The 20,528-nt window shown below is 37.2% G+C and overlaps 5 protein-coding genes across 9 annotated transcripts; 4 read left to right on the top strand and 1 right to left on the bottom strand.

Annotated features, from left to right (window-relative positions):
* Positions 1-2,453: 2,453 nt before the first annotated feature.
* On the top strand, positions 2,454-3,020 carry LOC140810478 (uncharacterized). The gene has a single exon (XM_073168328.1). It carries the CDS (start codon positions 2,454-2,456, stop codon positions 3,018-3,020), a length of 567 nt encoding a protein of 188 aa, XP_073024429.1.
* Positions 3,021-3,523: 503 nt separating this feature from the next.
* LOC140810157 (heavy metal-associated isoprenylated plant protein 7-like) lies at positions 3,524-5,720 on the top strand. The gene is made up of 5 exons (XM_073168003.1): positions 3,524-3,751; positions 3,865-4,078; positions 4,200-4,405; positions 4,520-4,610; positions 4,977-5,720. Exons 1-5 carry the CDS (start codon positions 3,743-3,745, stop codon positions 5,420-5,422), a joined length of 966 nt encoding a protein of 321 aa, XP_073024104.1. The 5' UTR covers positions 3,524-3,742; the 3' UTR covers positions 5,423-5,720.
* A 5,286-nt stretch (positions 5,721-11,006) lies between these two features.
* LOC140810883 (HVA22-like protein e) lies at positions 11,007-12,516 on the top strand. Of its 2 annotated transcripts, XM_073168790.1 has the most exons (5): positions 11,007-11,163; positions 11,280-11,306; positions 11,448-11,570; positions 12,093-12,285; positions 12,356-12,516. In XM_073168790.1, the coding sequence occupies exons 1-5, from the start codon at positions 11,114-11,116 to the stop codon at positions 12,377-12,379; spliced, it is 417 nt and encodes a 138-aa protein (XP_073024891.1). In that variant the 5' UTR covers positions 11,007-11,113; the 3' UTR covers positions 12,380-12,516. The 2 variants fall into 2 exon arrangements, with proteins under 2 accessions (XP_073024891.1, XP_073024890.1); XM_073168789.1 differs by having other exon boundaries at positions 12,093-12,516.
* A 1,246-nt stretch (positions 12,517-13,762) lies between these two features.
* Positions 13,763-16,891, top strand: LOC140808955 (uncharacterized). Its single transcript, XM_073166352.1, has 3 exons — positions 13,763-14,835; positions 15,058-15,113; positions 15,866-16,891. The coding sequence occupies exons 1-3, from the start codon at positions 14,226-14,228 to the stop codon at positions 16,037-16,039; spliced, it is 840 nt and encodes a 279-aa protein (XP_073022453.1). The 5' UTR covers positions 13,763-14,225; the 3' UTR covers positions 16,040-16,891.
* LOC140808953 (uncharacterized) lies at positions 15,791-20,509 on the bottom strand. 4 transcript variants are annotated; one of them, XM_073166350.1, is made up of 9 exons: positions 20,309-20,506; positions 19,519-19,731; positions 19,249-19,440; positions 18,968-19,170; positions 18,746-18,824; positions 17,813-17,942; positions 17,095-17,184; positions 16,898-17,004; positions 15,791-16,022 (listed from the first exon to the last, which is right to left on the bottom strand). In XM_073166350.1, exons 1-8 carry the CDS (start codon positions 20,411-20,413, stop codon positions 16,928-16,930), a joined length of 1,089 nt encoding a protein of 362 aa, XP_073022451.1. In that variant the 5' UTR covers positions 20,414-20,506; the 3' UTR covers positions 15,791-16,022; positions 16,898-16,927. The 4 variants fall into 4 exon arrangements, with proteins under 4 accessions (XP_073022451.1, XP_073022449.1, XP_073022452.1 ...); XM_073166351.1 differs by having other exon boundaries at positions 15,905-16,040; positions 20,309-20,507; XM_073166348.1 differs by having other exon boundaries at positions 16,898-17,184; positions 20,309-20,508.
* Positions 20,510-20,528: the final 19 nt, after the last annotated feature.

Here is a 20,528-nt window from a genome sequence, read left to right on the forward strand (position 1 = left end):
CATACGATCATCTCCATTATAAAAATAAAATCGTAACATTAATTTTGTGCATTTGACAATGGAGCAAGCGGAAAGTCTACAACTCTTATTTGGACAGCGTAACCGAGACGTGATCGAGTAACTCGATGCGAATATGCATGTTGATTCTTATATCTTGTATGCACTTTTTTGTTCGAGTGGTTCTAGGTAACGTAACTTTGATGAAATATATAAAATTCATCGATTGTTATCTAAATGTTGTCGAATGCTTGTCCTGCCTGCCAAAAGAACCATTCCATTCCTTAACGAAGTATAACATGACCAATGCGCACCACATCTTTCGATTGGGAATTGACAGAAAGCATTATGCGATAATAACTATGTCACTCTACTTTTACGCCAATTGTATTTTTTAAATAACTTTTCAATTGTCAATTAAATGCTACAATTATTTGTTCATGATAAATATGAACAAATAATTATAATTGTATATCTAAAATCGGACGAAATTAAGGAATTGTTAGAGGGGAAAATATAAAATTATGACTGGGATTTTATTTGGGACAAAAAAGGTTTCGATCGGGAAAATTAAATTAAAAACACTATTTCCTTTTCCGTTTAATTTTGAATATATATAATCAACAAGCATTATATTGCATGTGGGCTATATCAAAAGATAAAGCTAAAAATTAAAATCGTAATCAGCTTTACAATAATGATGGCTGTTATTTCGTGTAATACAATCATCAACGATCCATTTCTTTCATTAATCAAAGACTCTTCGATCAAATTAGATTCTATAATATACTCATTTATTTATAAGTAGATCTCTTGTGAGACGATTTTATTGATTTATATATGTGATACGGGCCGATCCGATCTGAGAATGAAAAATAAAAATTTTAATATTAAAAGTAATGTTTTTTCATGTATCGAATATGATAAGATCGTTTCAGAAAATTGACGGTCTAATAAAAGTTTTTGTGTTTATTTAACTCTCTCCTTTTTTCGTGTGTGTGTATATATATGTATATATGTGTGTGCACACTGATATCCATATAATTTTTTTAAAAAAAGTTCATATAAAAAATTTGCTACAATACGTTATATGGGTTAAGTCGATGCTACCTAAGGGGACACTGCTTCCAGATGATTTGGATGGACAAGATTCACATACATATGTGATTTTAAAAAAAATTAGTGGATCCCGTATATGTGTGGCTAAATTTGGGTCTTTGATTCTATCATGTGGATAGTGCCCCTACATATAAGATGGAATCGACCCGTTATATGATGTGTATAGTCCAATGAAAACAGCGTTAGAATAATTAAGATCTTTGGAAAAAAATATCGAGTGAAAAATGCAGGAATGAAGAAATTCATTGTAGCAAATTTCTAAACCTTAAAATGGTGGACTCCAAACCCGTTACGGCTGAAAAATGCAGGAATGAAGAAATTCATCATTAATATATATATATATATATATATATATATATATATATATATATATATATATATATATTAACATTTTCAAGTTGCTACTATTTGAATTCAATACTTAATGAATCTCGAGGTCTCATCGCCAATTGATTATTTTTTTGACTATTATATAACCAAATCAAAACTTAATAAATAAAATACGTGCAATGCATAATATCATGATCATCGTTTTCCACTGATTTTGATTATTCTTTTAATAAAGTTATTTGTGCTTGATCATCTTCCAAAGATCCAAGGTATGAAAGTTTAGGAATTCCTTCCGTGCAAGCGACAAGAGTCTTTCTTCAAATTAATTTCAGTTACTTATTCTCCCAAACTACATGTCAAATAATACGTATATATATATATATATATATATATATATATATATATATATATATATATATATATATATAAAATATCACGAATATATATAATTAAAATAAAACAAAAACGTCATATTACAATATATTAAAATATTATTTACATAACTGAAAAATTAATAATCACAGATAATATCGATTTATCTAGGGTTCGCTTGGTATGTAGGATGTGATAATTGAATGATTAATAATTTGATTGATAAATGTTTGATAGGATAAAATTAATAATTTGATAAATATATAATATCATGTGTGGTGTGAAATAAATGAGATGGATAAAATCATGATAAATGTATTAATGACCAAAATACCCTTCCCGCTCTCTTTTCTTGGTCATCACTCGCAACTAGGGGTGGATTTTCGGTATACCGTGGCAAAAATATCGATATCAAAAAATTCATACCGGTACCGATACCGAAATTCCGAAATTTTTCTATGGAAAAAATTCACACCAATACCATAATGATACCGAAAAAAAATTCGATATACCGAAAAAATGTGGTATACTTAAAAAAATGTCGGTACGATATGATTATTTTTCGGTAATTTCGGTATTTTTCCCACCCCTACTCGCAACCCACGGAGGAAGTTTTTCAGTAGTGATCACTCAATATGAAGGCTTCGATCAAGTTTCGCGATGACCGGAAGCCTTTGTTGAGAGCTAAAGTCCCGATAAACATCATGAGTTTCCCCTTTCAATCCGGAGTTGTGGCCGGAGAATCCAAGGAATTATGCCTCAATCTCGCCACTTTCTTTGATTCTGGCCCTTCGCTCAAATTCTCGTATCGTCCGAACAATTCTCAGAACCCCTTCACCTTCGTTTTCAAGACTGGGATTGGGAATTTCGGATCCCCGAACAGAAGCCCTCTGAACATGAGCGCCGAATTCAACTTGATTGGCAGCCGAAACCCTAGCTTTTTCATCCATTTCAAGCCCAAGTTCGGCGATTTCACGCTCAAGAAATCGCACTGCTCCGAGATTGTCAAGGGTCTGGGTGGCGAGAAGTTCTACGGCGGCGTGGGGAGTGGGGACGGTTTTGTGAATAACGGGTATTTGAAGGGGACTGGTTTCTTCTCGTCGTCTGTTGAGTCCAAGGCGGCGGCGGGGGTGGTGTGTGGTTTGTTGAAAGGTGCCGAGATGAGCGCTAGAACGACGTTACCGGGCTGCCACTCTTGGTGATGAACAAAATAGGAATCGAGCACATGACGAAATCAAAGCCGATAGTAGAGAAAACAGAGCCTGGACCCAAGTATGCTGAAGTAGCAGACACCCTTGCAAATTTGATTTTTTAAGTGAGGGGTATTTCGGTCACATATACTTTATGGGATTGTCGGATAGTTTTTATCATGCTAATTTTCATGGATTTTTTGTCCAATTCAAACAGTGAGATTGTCAACCATATAGTCAATGTAAAATTCAGAAAAGGAAGCAAACAAAAGACTAATAATTAATCCATCCTTAATCCGGCTTACCAAACTGGGCCCTAATGTTAATTAAATACTGGAACAGATCAAAACAATATCCATAGCGAGACTGCCACGAGTCCAAGTCGTACTAAGCCTACGTCACTTACACGATAACACCAGATTCACTGCAACCTTCAAATCTGATGACACTCCTCTCTTCTTTCTTCCACTCCTCTGAAGCAATACACTCACACACGTATATATATATATATATATATATATATATATATATATATATATATATATATATATATGTACTGCGTATTCTACTTCTGTACGTACGTTCGTGTTTTCATCAAGAAACAGACAAAAGATACACACACAAAAGCGAGCTTTTCACAAGTATAATTCTCAAGCTATCTTCCGTTCTGTGGGCTTTTCAAGAGAAAGCTAGAAAAAGAATATATAATAACAAAGAAAGAAAGAAAGAGAGAAATGGGAGAGGTGATCTTATTCTTGCTATCTTATTTCAACCTCTCAAAGCTGTATTTTTCGGTTTCATACTTATTTCTAATTTTTTTTTATTTGTATGTTTGTGTTCACTTAAATTTATGAAGGAAGAGAAGAAATCGAAGGAAGCGGGGAAGCCTGAGGATGGGGAAAAGAAAGAATTAGAATCTGTCAAGACTGAGGAGAAGAAATCTGATGAATCCAATGCGGAGCAGCCGCCGCAGTCTCCTCCTACTCCGACGCAAGAAATTATATTGAAGGTTTACATGCATTGCGGGGGCTGCGCCACGAAAGTCCGCAGGTGTCTCAAAGGCTTTGAAGGTATATATAAGGATTATATGTTCCTCATCTTTTCTGGGTTTTTTAAATGGAAATCGATCACCTTTTTTTATGAACAATATAATTGTTTTTATCTGACCTTTTTTTCCTGGTTAATTTGCAGGAGTGGAGGATGTGATAACAGATTGTAGGACGAGTAAAGTTGTAGTGAAAGGTGATAAAGCAGACCCACTCAAGGTTTTGGAGAGGATCAAGAAGAAGAGCCATCGCCAAGTGGAGCTCATTTCACCAATTCCAAAGCCACTCGAAGAGCCCAAGAACCCTCAAGACGAGAAGCAGATGGTCAAATCTGAAGAGGAAAAAAAGGAGGTTCGTCTTTTTTTTAAAAAAAATAAAAATCCTTTCCAGCTTTTTGTTTGATTTTTCGAGAATTATTTAATATTCATGTAATAATTAATCTCTTTTTTTTTTGGGTACGTACAGGCTCCTCGTGTGATTACAGTTGTGTTGGGAGTGTACATGCACTGTGAAGCTTGTGCTCAAGAAATCAAGAAACGCATTCAAAGAATGAAAGGTGGGATTTCTTTTTCCTCCATTTTGCTTAAACAGGAAAAGATTTGTGGGATTTTTCATTCTTTAATTAAGTGATCGGTAACCTATTTTTGCTAAGATTATTGTTTACTTTTCTTCGCCACTTTTTGGTTCTCTTAAAGTAGTGTTTGAATATCCTTAATTACCTGCGAGAATCTATATAACATGAAAAGAAAAAAAATACATACACACATACATATATATATACACACATATATATATATATTATATATATATATATAATAATAATAATAATAATACTCATCACCTACACCTGATTCTGTTTGAATTCATTCATATATGCAAATGTCAAAAATTCTAACAGAGTACTGAATGGTTTTCTGTTTAGGAGTGGAAAATGCAGAACCAGACCTTAAAAGATCACAAGTAACCGTGAAAGGTGTTTTCGAACCCGAAACTCTCGTCGAATACGTGCACAGAAAGACCGGAAAACACGCCGCCATCGTGGCAATGGAGGCGGAGAAGAAAGAGGAGGGAAAGAGCACCGAAGGCGGAGAACCGGAGAAGAAAGTGGAGGAAGGAGAAAAAGAAGCCAAGAAACCTGAAGAAAACAAGGACGACAACGGCGGCCGAGGAGGAGAGCCGCCGTCCGAACCGGCTAAAGAGGTGGACACTTCGGAGTTAGAGATGAAAAGGAGTGAATCCTACCATTATTACAGTGCACAGAATCACGAGTTCAATCCTCAAAGATTCGTACCAGAATGGACTGCATTATACGAATATCCTCCAGAGATGTTTAGTGACGAGAATCCAAATGCATGTACTGTGATGTAAATGTTGAGAATGGCGAGGGTAAAACGGGGAATTCATGTGCACTGGATGATTGCCCCATGAAAATGATGAAACCCCCCCACCGTCGACATGCGGTCCTGCTGGCCATATATATACACACACATATACATGTGTGTACATATATAGGCCATATATATATATATATATGTATATGTATTTTTGTATGTATATGTGATTTATAATGTATCTTATATATTGTAATGCAATATCGCGGAGAAACTATTATATGATTTGTATTTGATTTGACTTTATTGATATATAATAAACTATATTAGTATGATCATGTTGTCTGAATATTTTTAGCCACCGCTCACGTACGATGAACGGAATATAATATAAAAATAATAAATCAATATATTTGTATATATAACGATATATACTAATAATTTTTTAGAGTGAGTCTCATGTGAGACCGTCTCACGGGTCATAATCCGTGAGACGGGTCAACCCTATCCATATTCACAATAAAAAGTAATACTCTCAGCATAAAAAGTGATATTTTTTCATGGGTGACCCAAATAAGAGATCCGTCTCACAAAAACGACCCGTGAGACTGTCTCACACAAGTTTTTGCCAATTTTTTATACAATATAAGATAAAATAAAAATGACTAATTAATCAAAGTTTTATTCTATAATAAATGGCGCGTTAATTATTAGATTATGATTTTAAAATATTGTACATGAATTATTTTTATATTATATATGGAATCGAATTGAAAGTAACAGCTAGAGACTTGGAATGTATATAAAATTTTAGTTAATCGGATGTGTTTCTGGAAAAATTCAGACCATTTTCTCTTTATTGCCTAAAAATGCACTACTTTTTTTTTATTTGCATTAAAGAAATCGAGGTCAACTCTAGCTAGGATATATATATATATATATATATATATATATATATATATATATATATATATATATATATATATATATATATATAATTTTAGTTAATCGGATGTGTTTCTGGAAAAATTCAGACCATTTTCTCTTTATTGCCTAAAAATGCACTACTTTTTTTTTATTTGCATTAAAGAAATCGAGGTCAACTCTAGCTAGGATATATATATATATATATATATATATATATGTTAACACTGAAATCGGTGATGTTAACTGGGAGGTCAGATCCTCGCTGGGAGAGCTCGGATCTAACGGCGATACGCTGGCTGGGAGGTCGGCACGTCACCCGTGGAGCTCAGATCCGGCACCTCGAAATCAAGAAACACAAACAAGTGTTAGAAGGGGGCCGGAAGGTTGTTCCGGCGTAGCCCCTCCGACGCTCAAGTCAGAGAACAGAAAACTTGAGAGAATAATGTGTGTGCCGAGAGAATGTGAAAAAGTATGAATTGAATTTTAGAGTTAACGAAACCTGATATTTATAGGTGAACCGCAGAGTCCTAGTTTTGGTAGGTTTCGATCTTGAGAATCTTCGGAAGATTTGATTAGATCTTCACCCAGATTTGATTTAGATATCGTTAGATTTAATTCAGATCTTTAATGGGCTTTACTTTTCTGGGCTTTGATCTCTGCGGGCTACGCGCTTAATATCTGAGTAAGGGCTCTCGTAGGCATGAGCCCACGAGACGCTAGGACCTCATTGGACCTCGGCTCGGGAGCTCGGCCGAGGGTTTCCGATCGTCCCGATAATACCTTGTTGGAGGTCGGCTCGGGAGGTCAGCCAGAGAGATCGGCCAGGGAGGTCGGCTAGGGAGGTCGGCTGACCTATCCGATCGCTGGAACTTCTGAGATGGGAGGTCGGCCAGAGATGACCTCCCGGGTGACCTCAAGAGTTCTTCTGCATGCTGGGCTTTACTTGAGATGGGCTATCGAGAGCGGGCCGAGCCCGTCCTCCAACCGGGGGTATCACGAGTCCCCCCCTCAAGTCGAGCTGACGTTGAAGACCTGAAGCTCGGGGTTCTCTGAGCTCTCGATGGCCCATGATTATTCTGAGCTTACTGCCTCTGCACTACCCTAAGATCATGATGACCGAGTGATTGGATGAGCTGGGAGAGAAAGCCAAAAACCTGTGGATGCCTGAGCTCCCGGTTGTTCTTGTCTGTACCGAGCCTTGAAGTTTTTCTGCTGTGCTGATATGGGGTCACCAAGTTATAGGGAGCTCTGCCCTCAGAAAGTGAGTCTTCAGCTGAGCGCAGTTTTCGTTCGTCCTGAGCTGGACGATGAAGCTCGTAGCCGGGATGAAGGACTAAACAAGGCACTCCACACTATGATGAAGTTCTAGCTGCGCTGAGCTCATGTTTGTGTCCCATAAGCCACGCTGATTCATTCTGGTATCTGTGCTGAGCTTCGACGGAGGCGAGCTTCCAGCTGTGCTGAATATGGAACGTCACTGCCAGCTGTCAGTCAAAAAGCAAGTTTCACATATTTCGATACAATCTTGGCCGTCCAAGACTTTCGCGATCAACGGTCAGATCTCCTCCTGGTCCCTCTATAAATACCCGTTACCCCTTTTACTTCATTTCCTACTTTCCCTTCATTTCACCTGGTCGGACGTCCACTCGTCTTTGTCTTTGTGCGTCCTCAAGGTTCACGTATTTTTCAGCTCGGCTAAGGAGCTCATCATAACTTTGGGGGGGTTTTTTCACCAAGGAATTGAAAAATTGCCCACCTCTCAGTCCTTGCGTGAAAGCATTCACCAAGGTTTCTGTCGCTGCCGCAGGGACCTCCAAGGCTGCACTGTTGAATCGCCTAATGAAGTCCCTCAACGAATCTGTATCTCCTTGCTTCAGACTGAACAGGCCCAATGATGTTTTCAAGTATCTCTTACTTGTAGCATACTGGTTTATGAATAGGGTGCTGAATTCTCGAAAGCTGGTAATAGAATGTGGCGGGAGCAAATCGAACCACCTCTGGGCGGGTCCTACTAGGGTGGTAAGGAAGACCCGGCATTTGACCCCATCTGAGTATCGGTGAAGCAAAGCAGAATTATTGAACCTTCCCAGGTGCTCTTCAGGGTCAGTACTCCCATCATAATCCTTAACAGTGGGTTGGCGGAAATTAACGGGGAGGTCCTCATTTAGTATTTCGAGGGAGAGTGGGCTTTCCCTATCCAACATGGGAGGTCGGCCCCCCATCTGCCTACCAAGCCTTCCGACTTCCTCCCAAATGGCTTCTATATGCCCAGGAGGAGGAGGAGGAGGAGGAGGAGGAGGAGGAGGAGGAGGAGGAGGAGGAGGAGGAGGAGGAGGAGGAGGAGGAGGAGGAGGTTGTTGTGGTGGCGGCGATGGTGTCCGATTTCGTCGGAGGGCCTCATTTACAGATCTATTAATCAACTGGGCCAATTGGTCTAGACTAAGATCAGCCACGCCTCTTCCTTGGCCCCCTCCGGGACCTCTGTTACCATCTGCATGGCCCTGATTGCCACCTGCGGGACCTCTGTTACCATCTTCATGGCCCTGATTGCCACCTCCGGGACCTCTGTTACCATTTGCATGGCCTTGATTGCCACCTCCGGGACCTCTGTTACCACGCGCAGGGCCTGTTCTTATACCTGTTCATCCCCACATGTCTACGTCTTCTCAGTATGTTCCCACAGACGGCGCCAATTGTTAACACTGAAATCGGTGATGCTAACTGGGAGGTCAGATCCTCGCTGGGAGAGCTCGGATCTAACGGCGATACGCTGGCTGGGAGGTCGGCACGTCACCTGTGGAGCTCAGATCCGGCACCTCGAAATCAAGAAACACAAACAAGTGTTAGAAGGGGGCCGGAAGGTTGTTCCGGCGTAGCCCCTCCGACGCTCAAGTCAGAGAACGGAAAACTTGAGAGAATAATGTGTGTGCCGAGAGAATGTGAAAAAGTATGAATTGAATTTTAGAGTTAACGAAACCTGGTATTTATAGGTGAACCGCAGAGTCCTAGTTTTGGTAGGTTTCGATCTTGAGAATCTTCGGAAGATTTGATTAGATCTTCACCCAGATTTGATTTAGATATCGTTAGATTTAATTCAGATCTTTAATGAGCTTTACTTTTCTGGGCTTTGATCTCTGCGGGCTACGCGCTTAATATCTGAGTAAGGGCTCTCGTAGGCATGAGCCCACGAGACGCTAGGACCTCATTGGACCTCGGCTCGGGAGCTCGGCCGAGGGTTTCCGATCGTCCCGATAATACCTTGTTGGAGGTCGGCTCGGGAGGTCAGCCAGAGAAATCGGCCAGGGAGGTCGGCTGACCTATCCGATCGCTGGAACTTCTGAGATGGGAGGTCGGCCAGAGATGACCTCCCGGGTGACCTCAAGAGTTCTTCTGCATGCTGGGCTTTACTTGAGATGGGCTATCGTGAGCGGGCCGAGCCCGTCCTCCAACCGGGGGTATCAATATATATATATATATATATATATATATATATATATATATATATATATATATATATATATATATATATATATCAATTTCTTTGATACTAAGATAAGATTAGTATTGAACTTAAATTGAATAAGAAAATTTAAAAAGATATATCATTATTCTATGTTGTATCTAAATATAAAACTGATATTATTATTTAACTATGTGTTTTTATATCTAAAATTTCATGATATTATCTGGATTTGATATGAATACAGGACAGTGTGTCACAGTAGACAATAAAAGGAAAGTATACAATTATTAATCAATAAAAGCTGGTGAAAGATTAACACAATATATGATTTAGATTCATTACTTTATCGTACTTTTCAGAAAACATAACTTCAATAAATAAAAAAATAAAAACTTGTATTTTTAGTCCAGTATGTTTTCACTTTCACGATTTATAATTTGATCATATTTGTTATCAAATTCTAATTTTAATGATATATTCTTCAAAAATATTTTAATCACTTCTAATGAGAGTGTTGATATTACAATGATTACATCAGCACTGCACAACGAACAAACATAATACATTAATATTAAAATTTGAGATAGTAAATGACCGGAAATGATAAAACAAATGACAAAAATTTGTGTGAGATAATCTCACCGGTCGTATTTTGTGAGTTACGGGTCGTATTTTGTGAGACATATATCTTATTTAGGCCATCTATGAAAAAATTTATTTTTTTGCTAGGAGTATTATTTTTTACTGTGAATATAAGTAGGGTTAATCCGTCTTACATATAAAGATTCGTGAGAGCGTCTCACAAAATACATATCCAAAAAAATAAGAACAAAATAATTTTTGAAAACTTGATATTTCATGAAATGGAATGGTAAGATCAACAGTTAATTATTATAATATTTGTAATCACTAATGGATTCTGACGCCACCAGCGACTTTGTGCATGAAAAACAACACGCGGTTTGAGTTTGGGAAAGGCATACAAAGCAAACCGCACATTAATGCAGTAGGATTAAAGTTTAACTCCAAATCTAGCATTAATTAATTATTAATAAAATTATTGATGTAAATTAATCTGGAAAAAAGAAGCAAACCATATCTGAATTCTGATGACTAACCCCTTGGAGGGGTGCACTTTAAACATCGTTTTGCCACGTTTTGAGCACCAAGAATCTGATGCCAATGCCCATTTCGCCACGTGTCCTCGCCTCTCCCTCCTTTAAATCTGTCATCAATTTCTAGAATTTGAAACCGACACGAAGCAAATCTTACTCAGTTGAATCTATTTGTTCGCTTTGTTTTCGGAATTTTTAAGGTCTCACTAAAATAAAGGAGATCATGGAAAATAATTTCTGGACTCTGATCACCTTCCTTCATTCTCTTGCAGGGTAAATTTTTCTCAGTTCGAGCTAATATTCTGTACATATATCTTGTTTTAACATGCAAAATTTATATTAGAATCGATTTAGTATTATTTATATCTCTCTTGTTTTAATTTTGACAGGCCCGCAATGATGCTGCTCTATCCACTGTGAGTTATATACATATATATATATATGTATGTATGTATATATATGTATACATATGCATATATGTGTGTTGGTTGAATCCTAAAGGGATCGTCAGTTTTATGTATTAAATTTTTATGTTTCTTGAAAAATTTATTGAATAGATATGCATCGGTGATGGCGATAGAAAGCCCATCAAAATTAGATGATCAGCAATGGCTCGCTTATTGGATTCTGTATTCTTTTCTTACACTCATGGAGATGTTGCTGGAGCCCGTCTTACAATGGTAATAAATATAATATATATCTTTTTTTTTCAATTTGTAAATCTAAGTAATCAAATATACACTTGGATATCATGTTCAGAATCAGTATATATACATACATATTAGGTATGGACCGAGTTTATAAATATATAGGGGAAAAACCACATTTTCAGGTATTTTAATTTGTATGTTTTCATTTTTGGTCCGATTCTTGAGTTAATCAACGGTATTTTCTATCAATTTGCAGTTTTTCTTGATATTAGATCTAATATCCGACATGTTCGATACCATTTCGATGAAATTAAAATTGATAATAAGGTGCAAAATAATGAATCATCAAAATGAATTGATGACATGAACAAAAATTATGTTTCATATACATGTGAAGTGACTATACAGAGAGTCAAAAATTGAACTAGAATTTGTTTTATTTGTTCATTTTTTTTTTAAAAAGTTGATATCACTGCAGATTTGCTACGGGATCAAGAAAATTGAAGAGGGCTTTTCTTATTTTTTGTTTCTTTTGTTGGGGGTGTGTTGCAGGATACCGATATGGTACGACATGAAACTAGCGTTTGTAGCGTGGTTGGTATTACCGCAGTTTAGAGGAGCTTCTTTTATATACAGCAAATTGGTGAAGGAAAAGGTGATCAACAGATATGGTGGCACACTTTTCAAGAAATCTCCCGACGGCAAGGCCAAGAACAAACTTGGCGATTTTGTTAGTACCAAGAAGGTACACTCCTTCAGAATGAAAAGATCCCATTGATTTTGTAAATTTTGATCTCCGTGATTTTGTTGAACAGGAAGAACAGGAGGCTGAACGTTGAAATGCACGATAACGATATGTATATCAGTCAATTTAGTGTGTTTTTTTTTTTTTTTTGGATTTACTTGTGTTTTATTGGTTGTGGTATCCTGAAGTTTGAAAGTATTAAATATTAGCATAACCGTGTGAAGCTGACCATTACCACCAAATTAATGCAATTAAAATCGTGTATAATTTCATACTAAAGAAACAGAACAAGAATCCTGTTTTTTTTAACCAAACTACCGCGTGTGAGTATATGCATACAACAATTCCAAATTCCGAAATTAGCCGGTATGCCGGGGAAAAACGCCCCGCCCCCGTCAATGAAACCTTTATTCGGTATTATGTCTACTCTCATTGAGAAATTCCGAAATGCCTGGGAGCCTGTGCTAACCGAGATTTTGGACGATGTTCTTTATGATATATTTGTTCAACAGCAGTTTTTTCAAAATGTTAGCACCGAGTTCCTGCGAGAGAAGCACCACTAAGAAAACTTGCACTCGGATTCTGCTCATTCTCCCCAACATTCTGATGTAGTAGTTGGATTCTCCTTGCCCGGCGTAAAATAGAATCACAAAACCTTGATCTCAAGGACATGGTGCAAACGTTTGTCCTTCATTTAGGAAGTACTCTTTAAGAGTTGGGCTCGATTCTTAGTGGGGTATGAAGCTCGGGTCTGTCAAACTTCACAGATAATTGTTTTGAACCAGTTATAATCCGTCCTTGCCTCCATATCTTTCAAGATACATTATAAGCGAAAGATGGTTAACTCAGCCCGCACTTCCGACTAGAACAGATCCCGAGTTCCACAGCCATCACCACACTCTTGAGCTTTTACAAGATTCAAGTTTATGATATCTTCTATTTTGTTGGCACCGATTACGCTGCGGAATACCATTCGTGTTTATGGCTTTCAAGGAGATTCATCAACAAGATTCAAATGGCAACATTAAAGTGTGATTTTTTTAGTCATGTATATTTTATTAAATGAATTATAATCATATATTTATATACTGACATCCATTTTTGTCTTTTTCAATCAAATTCATCTAATTAAATGATTAATACAATTGTCATATTTTTTATAATTAAAAACATGTGCAAATTAAAGATTTGTTTTTTTTAAACAAAATTATATAATTGAATATGTTAATAATTATTACCACAAAATTGTACAACTAGAATTGAGTATGACAATAAAAGATATATGACTAAGACACAACGCAATACATACAAATTAGAATTCTTTTGTGGTTTTTTTAGTTGGGAAGAAGATGGTTAAAACTGAATCTCGAATTCGAGACTTTGGACACCAGATGAGTTACAAATCATCAGCAATTTTTTTTTTGTGATTTTACAAAAATGAAGAAGAAAGAAATGAAGTTTTTAGAATGACTAACTAAATTAATGGATCCATTAGAGCCACTAAATTCGGTCTTCCTCCTGTCCAAGAACACACATTTCGACTATTTCTATGGGCAGTATCTATCATGAAATCCCCCCTCGTAATATGTGGGTCAAAATTCTAATATTTGGCTCCTAAATTTACATTTTTCATGCATAATTTAACTCATGCACACACAGAAGATGACACGGCAAAGCCACATCTCACTAAAATTGTAACCACTGGATCTTATTCACCAAAGGCAAAAGACCAAATCTCAACATCACATCAAACTTTACACCAACAGCCACAAAGAAAAGAAACCCCTAAATCTAGGATTGACTGTTATCTCCACCCATCAAGAATTTATTTGAATATTCTTGCTATTTGCCGACCATTGATACTTCTTTTCTCCCTTCATTTTTTCAGCCCGTCCCTAAGCATTCAAGCTCTACATTTGCACATATAATAACTATTAACAATGGGCTGTGGCGTTTCGAAAATCGACCCCAGTGGCGCCACCACATTGCCGGCCAAGCTCCGGCCAATCTTCCTCCGCCGGTTGGAGGAGATTAAAAAGCGTAGGCATGCACAACCCCTAAAGAATTCAACACCTTCGAAAAAAGAGCTACTTTTGCATGATCGAGATGAGGAAGATAACGCTTCCCATTTTTCATCATCCGAAAATGACACATCGAAAAATGTGCCATCACCAACCAAAGATGGCCCCGGTCCCTCGAAAAATGAGCCATCACCCACCGGATATGGCGCAAATTCAGTTGGGAAATTGGAAAGTTTGAAGGGAAAAGATCCCACAAAGCCTACCGGAAAAGACGAGATGCTTACGGAATTCAGCCCGAAAATGAAGGCCACAAATGAACCCAAAGAGCAGGAAACTAAGGGTGATAAGACCAAGATGGAGATCAAGATTGAAAACATTCTGACGGAGAAAGATGGTAGCGAAGATGAGGATGGAGAACATGATAAGGAGAGAATGATTAATCATCAGGATGATGACGCCTTTCCTGGATCACCGAGCTTTCGAATATATTTCACGGATAGCATGGATGATAACCAGATTGACATTATTCGTAAGAAACTAATCATAAATTTACTATCCCACAAATATCATGTTTCAATCTCATGTTCTACATATTAAGATGCATGATATGCATATAAGAATAAAACATGCACCATTCATTGGTAACATGAAAAAATAACGTCTTATACATGGAACAAACATTTTAAATGATCAAGGTTAACAAACACATAGGAATCATGAATTAACTAATATTTATTTTGCTTGCCTTCAGGAAAGAATGATGCCTTGAGGGATGCAGACTTCAGTGATGATAAAACATCATTAAAGGTAACCTAGTTATTCTGAAAAACTGAAATTGGAACACCACAATGTTTAATTCTTTGTGGAGTATTATTGCAAGTCTTGCGAATATCAATGTTTGATATACTCTTAATCCACAGTTGATTGGTGTAGGAGTAGTTTTGAGAGGAGCCGGAGTTGACTAGGGAGTTTTAACGAGTCTTAAGATTTAAGCTGTATTGTAAAACTGTGAAGTAAACTAAGATTTGAAATACCCATTGGGAAAATAACACATTTGACTTCTCAAAGTCCGTCCTCTAGTTTTAGGCTTCTAGCTAGCGTTGGGGGCGTCAGAGAATGTAAAACTATTATTACTACAGCTGCAATGGGTGGACGCTTAGAAAATTTTAACTGAGAAAGAAGAGGGATAGATAATAAAACTGTACAAGCTCTATAAATTCAAAGAATTAGATCAGCAATATATTTTCTGGTGTTCCTAGCTACTTACTAACTTCTAGTTGATTTTTTTAGACTTCGAATTTTGAGTGCTATCTTATTTTCCTTGATATCATGGATTTTTTTAAAACGAAATGGAAAACGAGCTAGCATCCCATGTAAAAGAGGGGTCAGAAAACAATAACCACTATTCAAAATGTAACACTATTTTAAAATATAAGTTATCATCCAAAATATATTAAGTCCGTCAGCTAACAAATTTCTTACCTCTCCCCCTAAATTTTTTTATGCTAATGAAATGTAATGCACATAGCCAGTATAATTTATTGTATATCATATTTCAGGAGTTACCCGTGAAGAAGGAAGCAAAGAGAGGAAGCAAAATGCAGAGCTTTAGAAAGGTGTTGCCAAAGGGAGGGCAATCGACAGTCAAGAATCTGTTGAATGTGAAGTCTTGCTACAATTCATCACACTCGGCCCGTGATCGTGCCCATCTTCTCACTGCCAAAACAGTTTGATCTGTGATACATATGACTGAGAAAGAAAAAAGGTAAAATGTACGATTCTTCACATTTTTGCTACGTTTTTAATGTGTAGCAGCAACTAGTAGCAGAAAAAGGTAACGGACCTATGTACCTTATATTGGGAATAATTAAGGACCATAATTGGGAAACTTTTAATTGATATCATGTCTCACTTTGTATCCAAATGATTAAACCATAGATATTCAACTTTCTGTCGTATGCTTATTTATCGAGAAATGATAATTGAAAAAAATATATCCCTTGTCAAGATATCTAATTCCTTATTTCCTTCCATGCAAGAATTCATAGACCTTCGACAACCTCTGTATGGAATCAGACTAACGCTGTTCTCTTCAAAATAATGTAACCATGATTATCATTCTTGAGCAGCAGCATTGGCATTCACCAAAAATTTATAAACCGTATTCACTTATGTCTCTCCAAAAAAGACATCAAGAAGCCTTTGCGTGTGTTTGATGATGGTGCATACCAAGTTACCAACATCAAATTCTAACAAGCTTCTTTTCCACCTTCTGGAGAAAATTGGGTGTGTTTTAGTTTTGCTGCTGGGGATTTTAGTTCATCTAAATATCACAGCTGTATCCGCTTTTCAAAAGTTTCATTCTTGTACTTGAATATTGATTGATTAGAGTATAACTCTTGCAAGCTATGATAGTAAAATTAGTGATCATGTCGCCGCTCGTTTTACATACCACTGGTCACTAAAATGTTAGAAACCAAGGAATTGACAATCATCCATTAAACGAAATACAATTTTTTCACTATCAACCATGCAGAGTTATGCATGGACGTGATCATTTGTCAGATCGATGAAAGTGTGACATCGCATACCTATAATGTTAAAAGATTGACATCTTGATGTTACAACTCTGGCAGAGACCATTTTCCAGATTTAAAATCCTGGTAGAAGCTGGACCTTTTAGAAACAACAAAAAATACTGCAGCCAACACCAGGAATAGTGAAAAAACACAGTATTTCAAACTTGCAGGAATATAGTAACATAAAATGTGCCGTGAACTGGACTTACCGGGAATTCCAGGGATAATAAACTCCGGACCTTTCAGAATGTCCAGAAGTGTTTTTCTTTCATCCACTCGGGCCCATTTTCGGTCATTTACTGAAAATTACAATGTTAGTATTATTTCAGAAAATCCAACGTCATCAAAGCGCGCAACTTGATATTTAGTTGTACTCTTCACTCACCTCTCGAGAATATACACAATACATTTCAGATAATTCTTAGCAGCAAAAGGAAAGCAATAAGCTATTTACAACACATCACCACTACATCACAATCACCAATCTTGGTAAGGTTGGAAGCAGAATTGAGCTTTTGGCCTCGTAAGAATTTCGTAATGAACATCTGAAAATGATATTTTGTTTCCCTAATGGTTCAATTTTTAAAATCTTTTCAAGTGTTCCCTCGCATAGAAGCAACAAGGTGACACAACAACCACTTTCAAGGAAAATACTTCTACATTTTAAGTTCTAATCTAAAACTCCATATAAATTCAAGATGCTTCTCAATATTGATGGAGGGACTCCATTCAGTTATTATATATTGTAGAAATCAATAAAGAAGTTGCAAAGATATCCCCTATTGACTCATGATTTCCGTATCATGATAAAAATTATTACATCTCGATCTGAACATTCACATCTAAATAACATTCGTCAAAATTCCTCTATGATACCATGGATTTTAGTTTCAGGATGTAGTTGGTCAAAGGAGAGCAATAGCATACCATTTGCAGCTGAAGAATGATCGACAACTGAAGTTCCTTCAGTGCCTAAATTTTCCAAATGAGAGGCAGCTGTCCCTTCTAAGAGATAACAGAGCACTTCTTTCTTGGATAAACAAACTCCAGAACCAGCCTGTCACAAAAAAAGAGTTGATGGATCATTTAAGTTGAAAGGCTGCAATAGAAGCTCAACATGAGCTAGATACATTATCAGCTTGAGCCTTGAGGTGATTCATATAACGAAAAAGTCACTGCCAGCATCCAATTTTTGGTCAGAGTTATTTCTCTGAAAAGGAAGACTCCTCTAAGATTGGAGTGTACGTGTAAGGAACATGAAGTGGGAAGGTGGAGCAATAATTTATAGTGTGAGAGCCAAAAGTCAGAGCTAATTCAAATTGATTTTGAAAACTGAAAACTCTTTTATGGAGGAAAATTATGACATTTTATCCATAAAATTCATTTGTTTATCACACAGATCAGTAAAGTTTCCAGAGGACATGAACATAGGGGGTCGACTGATCTCTCCAGCACCCTTGGCTCCATCCTTATCACCGAGTAGCCAAAATCATACTATGCTGCTCGTAATAAAGAGACTTACTGAATTATTGCCAACATCATCAACAAAACTGGAGTTCTTTTCCCAAATGATTATACGATCAATGTTTTCGTTTTTCATTGAAACACATCAATATTTTATGACCGACACTCAGTCTCAGACACATGATGCTTCCGGTTAGAGACAAAAATATACTCGTAAGTAGCAAATCCAACCAGTTTAGAAAGATTGGTGAGCAAATAGAGATAAATAATATTTGCAGAAATTTTTTCAAGAAAGCATTTGTTCGAACACTAGAGACCAATCATAATTCTTCTTATTCATAAAGCCAACTACAAATAACGTTTCAAATAGACCAGATCCAGTCAGTACTAGCTCACCTCATAGTATAATTCAAGAGAATCGCGAGTGTACTCATTTCCTGTATCCCAGGGCAAAGGTGGACTACTTTCTGAGAACATGTTAGCAAGCTAAGGATCGCAACAACTTTTCACATGGAATTTCAAACAGAACTGTCACTAACATGTAAGAAAACACTGATTAAATAATTACTATATTCAAGTCAGAAAACTTCTCATATGAAGAAAATGAAATGCCAGGATATCATGTCAAGATGAACTGAAAACCTGTCAGTCTCACAAAAATCCTCAATGATGTCACTGGACATAACCTCAGGATAGAGAAAAATAACTGGCCAGTGAAGCATATTGCTTTTGTCTAACATCGGTTTCTTGATTCCAGTGAGTTCTTGATATATTGCCCTTCCCACTTTTAGTTGCCTATCTTCCAAGGAGGAGACAAGGCTCTGTAAAAAATAAACGAGGAGATCACAAGCATGCAGATTTCCAAGTACACAAGAGTCAGAACATCATAAACCTCAAACCTCAGCTGTCGCCACGGTTTTAGAAATGTCAGCTTCACGGGATTCTTGTTCTGATTTCTTTATTTCGATTTGATTCAACAGCCTCTTTAATTCTTCGTTAGCAGGTGATTGGCGGAGACCCTTTTCACAATATACCTTTGCCTCATCCAACAAATTTAGAAATAATGATGCTTTAGCTGCTCGATAAAGTGCCTAAATAGCATAACAGATTTAGTAACTAAATGAATAATCATACTCCATGTGGCAATGAAATGAGAATAAAGCCACAACCTTAACATTTGTTGGACTTAGTTTACAAGCTTCCTCGGCATCCTGAAGAGCACGTCGGTAATTTCCTAGGAGCAAATTGACATGAGCCCGATTGGAATAAAGAATGGAGTGCTCAGAATCGCCCAAGGCCTTCTGATTAATGGCCCTTGTGTAGCAATCAATAGCATCTGAATAATGCTTCTTCCCCAATTTTACACACTCATTACCCTTGTCCTGGGAAGGCACGGAAAACCAAAATTATAATTCTCATCAATTGCTCGACCTTCCTTGAGTAAACATGTTCTCGTCTATCTGATTGAGCATAAATGGTACACAACTCTCAGGAGAGGTGGATGGATATTACTGGATGATCGCATCACTCATATTCCTCGGACGAAAAGGCTTTCGACCTTCAAGCTTAATTTTTCAAAAACTACATGTTTCTTCCACCCAAAAATGAAGAAGCCCCCCACTCACCAAAATCTAACAAGGGTCTGGTTAACACACAACATACCAAAAAGTACACCTTTATCTGGTTTTTTACTCTCTTTCAGCACAGGAAACACATCTCTTGGCCAAAAAATTAATTTCGCAAACTTCGATTTCCATCCAACGAAAAGCATCCCATAAACAGAAAGATGAGCATACACATCGTATTCGGTGATTTTGAAACGTAGAAATCCAACATAATGAAACACATATCTATCCATGTATCGGAAACCACAAAAATGCCCAAGAAAAAAAAGCAATAACTAAAAAAAGGACATAAACAAACAGAATTATCACGAAAACACGATGCCACAAGCCTAACCTTAAGTTCAATAGCAGCAGACTCTTTAAGAGCAGAGATGGCTTCAAGGTCAATTATTTCACCATCGGTTTTCGGCTCTGAACCGGTCTCCATCAGCAGAGCCATGGCTTCAACCTGTTAGAGGAACTTGGAGTTAAATCAAGAAAACTCAGGCCTATGTTGCTGGAGACGGTTGCAGCTACTGGGCTGCTGTGATTCTTTAGTATTTGGGCCGTTTTGG

The sequence above is a fragment of the Primulina eburnea genome, chromosome 13 (assembly GCF_022965805.1).
Source record: "Primulina eburnea isolate SZY01 chromosome 13, ASM2296580v1, whole genome shotgun sequence".
Taxonomy (NCBI): Eukaryota; Viridiplantae; Streptophyta; class Magnoliopsida; order Lamiales; family Gesneriaceae; genus Primulina; species Primulina eburnea.

Bases quoted from the DNA above. Each gene is read 5' to 3' on its own strand.
- LOC140808955 (XM_073166352.1), top strand. From the start codon at position 14,226: ATGGGCTGTGGCGTTTCGAAAATCGACCCCAGTGGCGCCACCACATTG. The intron at 14,836-15,057 runs GTAAGAAACTAA...GCTTGCCTTCAG, and splicing joins TAACCAGATTGACATTATTC to GAAAGAATGATGCCTTGAGG. The intron at 15,114-15,865 runs GTAACCTAGTTA...ATCATATTTCAG, and splicing joins ATGATAAAACATCATTAAAG to GAGTTACCCGTGAAGAAGGA.
- LOC140810157 (XM_073168003.1), top strand. The intron at 4,406-4,519 runs GTTCGTCTTTTT...GGGTACGTACAG, and splicing joins CTGAAGAGGAAAAAAAGGAG to GCTCCTCGTGTGATTACAGT. The intron at 4,611-4,976 runs GTGGGATTTCTT...TTTTCTGTTTAG, and splicing joins ACGCATTCAAAGAATGAAAG to GAGTGGAAAATGCAGAACCA.
- LOC140810478 (XM_073168328.1), top strand. From the start codon at position 2,454: ATGAAGGCTTCGATCAAGTTTCGCGATGACCGGAAGCCTTTGTTGAGA.
- LOC140808953 (XM_073166348.1), bottom strand. From the start codon at position 20,413: ATGGCTCTGCTGATGGAGACCGGTTCAGAGCCGAAAACCGATGGTGAA. The intron at 19,171-19,248 runs GTTTGAGGTTTA...TATTTTTTACAG, and splicing joins AAACCGTGGCGACAGCTGAG to AGCCTTGTCTCCTCCTTGGA. The intron at 17,943-18,745 runs GTGAGCTAGTAC...TTTTTGTGACAG, and splicing joins CTCTTGAATTATACTATGAG to GCTGGTTCTGGAGTTTGTTT.
- LOC140810883 (XM_073168789.1), top strand. From the start codon at position 11,114: ATGGAAAATAATTTCTGGACTCTGATCACCTTCCTTCATTCTCTTGCA. The intron at 11,164-11,279 runs GTAAATTTTTCT...TAATTTTGACAG, and splicing joins TTCCTTCATTCTCTTGCAGG to GCCCGCAATGATGCTGCTCT. The intron at 11,571-12,092 runs GTAATAAATATA...GGTGTGTTGCAG, and splicing joins CTGGAGCCCGTCTTACAATG to GATACCGATATGGTACGACA.